General features: G+C 49.8%; 2 protein-coding genes across 2 annotated transcripts in view; one reads left to right on the top strand and one right to left on the bottom strand.

Moving 5' to 3' along the window:
* The window catches only part of LOC143002207 (myosin phosphatase Rho interacting protein), a 203,029-nt gene that overhangs the window by 152,737 nt on the left and 43,255 nt on the right, over positions 1-7,037 (bottom strand). The gene's annotated exons all lie outside the window — the stretch shown is intronic.
* prr35 (proline rich 35) lies at positions 3,169-6,228 on the top strand. The gene is made up of 2 exons (XM_076152126.1): positions 3,169-4,958; positions 5,038-6,228. The coding sequence occupies exons 1-2, from the start codon at positions 3,562-3,564 to the stop codon at positions 5,855-5,857; spliced, it is 2,217 nt and encodes a 738-aa protein (XP_076008241.1). The 5' UTR covers positions 3,169-3,561; the 3' UTR covers positions 5,858-6,228.

The raw sequence follows: 7,037 nt of genomic DNA, 5'->3' as shown, positions 1-7,037 counted from the left end.
AGTCAGTGTGAGGATTTGGTGAGATATTATTGACAAAAAGCTGAAAAAGCTTGACTAAATAGAGCAGAACTGATTTGCACAGCTTATTTTTATGAACTATAACACTAAAACTTGTTCTCTGAGTCTAAATGATCTGCTGCTGCAATGAGGCTCAGCTCAACTTAACAGGAAGTTAAGCGTCTATTTTTGGAGATAAATGGTCTCTTACTGTCTGACATCACCTCCAGAGTGCCTGAGCTGTTACACCAGGAGGATCTTCCTCTTCCTCCTCCTCCTCCATTTCAGCACGCCGCCTTCCTGGTCCCCCTGCTGTCACTTTTGGTACAGATGGTTTCGGCCCTATGAGCGGCCTGTCAGTCTCCATCAGGTCGTCTCTGTGTGACAGCCGACCTGATGGCTCCTGACTTTCCCAGCGAGCGGAGCGCTGACCGGTTCACGTGTGTGTTTCCCCCATCAGGCCAGAGGAGAGACGTGAGGAGAGACGTGAGGAGAGACGTGAGGAGAGACGTGAGGAGAGACGTGACGGACCGGGAGTCGACCCAAAGAGAGGGGAGACGGAGAGAAGGAGGAGGAGAGAGGAGAGGAAGAAATGATGGAAAGATGTTAAGTGAGAGGTTGGATTTTGTGAGAGAAAGACAAAGAGATGAAGAAGTCTGAGTCAAAAGTCCAAGTGAAGTCACAAGTCAGTGGAGATAGAGTCAAAGTCTGGAGTCAGCAGGTCTGTGACTGGAGGAGGTCCCAGATACTGAGAGCCCAAAAACACCCTGATGACTTACAGGAGGGGAAACGGGTCAGAACCACCAACAAAGAAGACACAGAAGTAATCACTCTCATCTCTCTCTCTCTCAAACACACCTGCACAAACACACACACACAAACACAAAAGTCCATCACTGATTCATGCACAAACCAGACACACACACACGCTTCCATTATTCTGATGCGCTCAGGAATCATGGGATGCAACCTGCAGAGAGAGAGAGAGAGAAACAGAGAGAGAGAGGGGGAGAGAGACAGAGAGAGAGGGAGAGAGAGAGAGAGAGAGAGAGAGAGAGAGAGAGAGGAGGGGGAAGCTGCAGTGTTGTAGTGCCTCTGGGCAATGCTCGCAGTCAATATATATCTGCCAGGCTGCTCCTGTGCTCCCATTTGAGCGGGACGCTGCACAGAGTGACAGGCAGCCGCACCGGGACGCTCGCTGAGGTAAAACACCCGCACACACACACACACACACACACTGAACCCCCTCACACACACGCTGAGGGCCGGCTCGATCGCTTCTCTATCATCTGAGGCCTGTGTGTGAATGGCAAAAAAGGTTTTTATTGATTTAATAGTTTTGTATTTTTGGGATGTTGATGTCGTTAAATGTTGTTCAATTCTAAAGAGAAAAGCTGTGATGGTTGAATATTTCTGTCAATATTCAATCATCACTTTTAACTCAAAATTTGTTATTATTACTTTTAAAAATCTGTGATAACTTAAAGCCTGTAAGTGTTAAAGAATGTTTTAATATTTATCTTCACATTGTTTTACTGCAGATTTACTTTAAAAGCTTCAACAAATGTTTACTTATATTTATGTATTAAATTTGTAATATAACTGTGATCTAATGCTGATTATTATGTTATGATTACAATTAATTTATGGTTAGATTGTTTGGAAAAAAAATGATCTATGCTACAATGTTGTTTTAATGCAAACATCAGCTGAAAAAGAAGCTTTATTTTATATTTAAATGAATTCTGAAATGCTACAAAATAAAAGAAACAATGACTAAAAATAAATCTGCTAATCAAATCTTTCTTTTCTTTTCCAGGACGTTTCTTCTTCTTCTTCTTCTTCTTCTTCTTCTTCTTCTATCGGACGGAGACGACGGATATCAAGCATCATTTAAGGTAAAGCCTTTCATCTATAATATGATTTTATGAAACATTTATGATTAGATTTACTTTTATTTGTTTATATTTCCTGTCTCTCTTGAGCTCAATCAGCTGATCGTGTTGCGTTACGATCATCCAGCTGTCAAAGCTTTTAAAATGTGAACAATCTCTTTAACTGTCAACATAGATGTTCAAGCGTTGGGGCTCGTTTGATCGTCGGCCCGCTAAAAGCTTAAAACAGGGCCGCAGGGTGTGGATACGGGGCGGCAGGGGGGCCGGGGGGGGCAGAGGGGGGTAAAGCGTGCTGTCAATAGAGGGAAGATCAACTGTAAAAATGATTTTTATTGATTGGCTCGTAGCAGCAGCTGTTAGTGCTCCATTATGAGCTCAAAGCCGCGAGTCAGAGCCCTCAGGCGGACAAGGGGACGCGATCAAACCATCAGACGCCAACAGGCCCAGAATCTGAAGGAACCACAGGCGGAGCGTTTAGCCACACACACACTCTAATTTACTGTAAGTGGCATTTAATTACAGCAGAAAAATACGGATATCTTGATTTGGATTTATGAGAGAGAGATATAAATTAAACTGAGGATTTCTGTCACTTAAAACAACAGATGAGCGCTAAAAGAAGCAGAAATTAGAGCTGAAACCATTTCTGATAAATTGCAGAATATTCTTAATTACCGGCACGATAGACGACAAAAGAAAGTTGTAGTAAAACGATCCTAGATGGAAGAGAACGGTGAGCTTAATTGCGGCAAAGTGAAGCCTAAATTCATCTTATAGACACACTTATAAAGTGTACACATGAATAAAGTGTGTAAATGTGTGTGACGCCTCATCGTCCGTTACTTTACCAACTCTAAAAGCAGAGATGCTACTTCTCAACTTCTGCGCTGTCCTGACCCAGATCCCATCCTGGCACTAATGACGCCCTATAGGCACGACGCCAGGCTCTCATTAAGATCCAGGGCTCATACCTCCCCCCCTGCCCCCCCCGCCCCCCCTCCGTGCCCACGACACCCTCAGCCAGGCTGCACTCCAGGCTCCAGCCCCTGAACCTAAGCAGGGCCGTGAGTGAGGCCCCCCGCACAGGTGCCCCCCTCCCCCCTGAGGGGACGGCCTGTTTGCCCCCCAGTCCTGGGCCCTGCTAGTGCCTGGTGCTGCACTGGAACTAATGAGTAGTGGCAGGTACAGCGAGAACGGAGTGCCAGAGGGAGGGGGACAGGGGGGGAATTAGTTACCCTGCAGGGAGGTTAGTGGCAACTCAGGCAGACAGACAACAAATAATACACATATGTGCATAATGATAAAGATATTTAACAGCCCTCAGTGCACAAACAACTTTATCTCAGACTTAGTAGATTCTTTTCTTGAAGCCGCGACAAAAAACTGTAGAGGAGTTTTCGGGAGGATCAAACTGAATCACTGTGCTGGAGTTTCTGATAAGTCACAATAATGTAACTCTGTGTTTCCTCTCTCCCAGGTTGGACTCCGCCCCTGTCAGAATGTTTTCCTCTGCACCTTTCTACCTTCAAACCCGAGGAAACGCTCACGCCAAACTGCAATGAGAAGACAAAGACTGTAAATTAAAAAGAAAAAAACAAATTCAATATCCAACTACAACCGCAGCGTTTCCATCCATTTAAAGAGACGGAGTGTGAAGTCGAGCTCCATCATGTCTAAGGACGACGCCTGCAAAGTGACGTCTGCCAGCAAACACAAAGAACGCAAACCCAAGAAGCCGCACTACATCCCCCGGCCCTGGGGGAAACCGTACAACTACAAATGCTTCCAGTGTCCCTTCACCTGCATGGAGAAGTCTCACCTGTACAACCACATGAAGTACAGCCTGTGTAAGAACTCCCTGTCTCTGCTCATCGAGTCCGACTGGCCCTACAAGAAGGGCAACGTCCTGCACCCGGACCAGCTGCGGCCTCTGCAGCAGGCGCACGGCCTCCGCGCCAAAGACGAGCCGGAGCAGGCGGCGACGACGGCGGCGACGAGGGCAGAAGACAGGTCGAGGCAGCGGAGGACGCCGGAGGTGGACGAAGGAGAGGACAGGGAGAGCCAGGGAGCGGAGGATGAGGAGGAGGGAGGACGAGCGGAGGTCACGAAGGAGAGCAACGCCAAAAAGAGGGGCGATGTTGCCGAGAGCGCTGCGAAGAAACCCAAACAGCCTGAGTCGGAGCTCCTGATGGCAGACATGCTGTCCCTGGAGGATCAGCTGTTACGGGCGCGCTCAGTGGAGGTGGAGGCGCAGCTCAAACACTACAAACTGTCCAAAACGTGTCTTACTGCGCCCGGGATGCTCTCCGAGCAATGGCGGCTGCTCGCGTCCAGCCACACTAAAGCCAAAGCTGAGGGGGCTCAATCTCGGGTCGGCGGCTCGATCCACTGCTACCCTCCGCCGCCAAACCTGCTGGATTACCCAGATCCCACGGGGCTGAACCTGTCGGTCCTCGGCGTGGGCTACCCCATCAGCCCTGGCCTCTTCTCCTACATGAACTCCGCCATTCCCGCCGCAGCCGCCAACGCCAACTCCCAGAGCCACGCCCAACTGGCCCAGCTGCCCTTCCTCGCCTCGGCCGCTCAGCTGATGCATCCAGGCTCCGCCGCCCACGCCGACAGAGCCCTCCTGCCTCCTCGCCTCTACTACCCCTTCCTGTGCGAGCACAGCTTCGGGGCGGCTCCCAGTCAGGGCGACGCCGGCAAAGGAAACAAGACTTCCACAAACAGCCTGGAAGCAAATCCTCTCTCCGGCTTTCAGCCCAAAGTCAACCTGTGGAAAGTGCCGGCTCTGAGGCCAGGAGGCACCGCGGGCTCCCCTGGTGGCTGGGTCTCACCTCAGAGAGAGTCCAATGATCCAGGTTACAGGCTGGGGGATAAACTGCAAGCTGCAACCAAGGAGGGGAAAGCAAGCTGGGGCCTGAAGAGAACAGGAGCTCCGCTGGGGAACCAGGAGGCTCCTGTGGAGAAGAAGCCGTCCATGGGCTTCACCTTGGACCTTCTGAAGAACATCCAGAATGCTTCTTCTCTCAACGTGGCAGCAGATAAGCTCCTCTTCCACAGCAGGTAAAGATCTCACGCATCGCTCATCTTCTTTTATGACTTTACGACGGTTAAAAACCTTCCTAACTCTTCCTCTCTGTAGTTTACAGGACGCCCGGCCGGCTGATCTCTGGTACAGCGAGCCGCTCCTGCGTCCAAACACCGACCCGTCCTGTCACCCTGCATGTGGGGGATCCAGCAACCAGGACCCAAACGCTGCCCAGGGGATTGGGGAGGGAGCCTCAGAGTCGGTGGCTGCTCTGCTGGGTGACCTGTCCAAGGCCCTGCAGGAGTACCAGGAGGCCGAGCACAAAATCTCCCACCTGGAGAAGGAGGACATGCCGGCACAGCGCCACCTGTGGGAGCACCTGAGCAAAATCCGCAGCGAACTCTCCCACATCCACCAGGCGCTGGAGAAGACGGCCCGGCAGAGCGACGGGCCGCTGGACCTGTCTGTCAAGAGGGACCCCACGGAGACGGCTGCCCCGTGCGACCCGGGTCTGCGAGAGGGCGGCGGACTCAGAGACACCACCACCGAGACAGAAGAGGAAGACGAGGAGGTGGAGGAGAAAAAGGAGGAAGAGGAGGACGAGAGTGAGAGGAAGGCGATGAAGGCTGCGTTGGAGAGCCGTAAGCAGTCGCTGGACTTACTAATCAAGATGAGCCAGGCGGGGGCGTCGGTGGTCAGCGCGGAGGTTCTGGCCCCCGCCGGTCTGAGCATGAGGTCCAATCCCTCCGAGGCTCTGTGGCCCAGCAGAACCACAAAGTGCGAAGCCGACTCCAGCGTCCTGCTCTGCCCCGACGGCCGGCCCGTGATGTTCGCCGACATCCCCTCGGCAACCAAAACCCCCAAGAGACCCTCGTCCATCCAGCGACTGGAGGCCCAGTGTCCTCCCAGTCCTCTGACGGTGACTGACAACTGAACCTCTGCTCCTCTGATTGTACATGTCCCCCCTTTAGGCCCAATGTAAGGGATTCCATACGTTTGTCTTTACTTTCGGCATGACTTTGTTCTTCACTGGCTGGTAGAAAGCTCACAAAGACATTGAGCACCTTATGGAACAGAGAATGAATGAATACGTGAAAGAGAATGCACTAAGGACAGTGATTGTTACTCTGGTTTCTCTTCAAAATAAAGGTCAAATGTAGCACGACTGAGCGCTAGAATAAATCCATCAGCACTAAACAACAATGAGACGCTTTGGAATGAATAGAATAATAAACCCCAACAGATTTGTAAATAATGTAAATGTTTGAATCAATGTAAAATGTTTTAAAGGGTAAATGATATGTTTTTATAAGGATGATGTCGTGTTGGACTGTTTCATTTGATGGAAATGAAATTGTATTATACACTTCTTTGAATAAACAGAGAAAGCAACAAAAAGGAAATAAGGTATCCCACTTGTTCTTACAAAATTGTGACAATAAAAAGAAAGCGCAGAAAATGATTGAAGATGAAAAGGTGATGTAATGTCTCTTACTATGTGTGCCGCATTCTTTCTCATCTATTGAGCCGCCGGCTTACGCTTTAGCAAATCATATGACACCTAAGTTCATACACATTAGCAGGAGCTTTCCTCTATCGGCCTCGACACCATCGGGTGGCCGTGCTGAAGGTGAAGCCGACCTCCAGGCTAGTCTGCCCCGTCACCTGTGCGTCGTGGCTCAGGCGGCTCGGGCGGCTCGGCTGCAAAGGTCACAGCCTCACCCCGGACCTCTACTCAGGCTAAACGGAGGAGAACCCGTCTGCCCTCAGGATGGTACACCCTGACACCCGGCCGCCCTGTGTGCTCCGGCCCCTTCACCGCCCTCACACACACACACACACACCATACAGCAGGAAAAAAGGTCAAAACGCCAGTCTGCTCTATTTAACCTAACTTTTTTTGGGGGGGAAATGTCATAATCTAGACATTGCTATTTATTTGTAAACTTTGGAGGTAAAATTAAGGTATTACAAATATACATTAAAGATATTATGAACTATATGAACAAGGTGCATGACACATTTACCTTAAATAAAAATATAAATGTAAAGTATTGAGTATAGAGATTTATAATATGTGTGCTGCAGCAAACATTTGGCTTTTATTTTGAAAG

The sequence above is a fragment of the Genypterus blacodes genome, unplaced genomic scaffold (genome assembly GCF_046128005.1).
Source record: "Genypterus blacodes isolate CSIRO-AG114 ecotype Tasmania unplaced genomic scaffold, CSIRO-AGI_Gbla_v1 ptg000055l_1, whole genome shotgun sequence".
Taxonomy (NCBI): Eukaryota; Metazoa; Chordata; class Actinopteri; order Ophidiiformes; family Ophidiidae; genus Genypterus; species Genypterus blacodes.
Note: the sequence above shows the minus strand (reverse complement) of the source record. Positions and strands in the feature narration are given on the sequence as shown.

Bases quoted from the DNA above. Each gene is read 5' to 3' on its own strand.
- prr35 (XM_076152126.1), top strand. From the start codon at position 3,562: ATGTCTAAGGACGACGCCTGCAAAGTGACGTCTGCCAGCAAACACAAA. The intron at 4,959-5,037 runs GTAAAGATCTCA...TCCTCTCTGTAG, and splicing joins AAGCTCCTCTTCCACAGCAG to TTTACAGGACGCCCGGCCGG.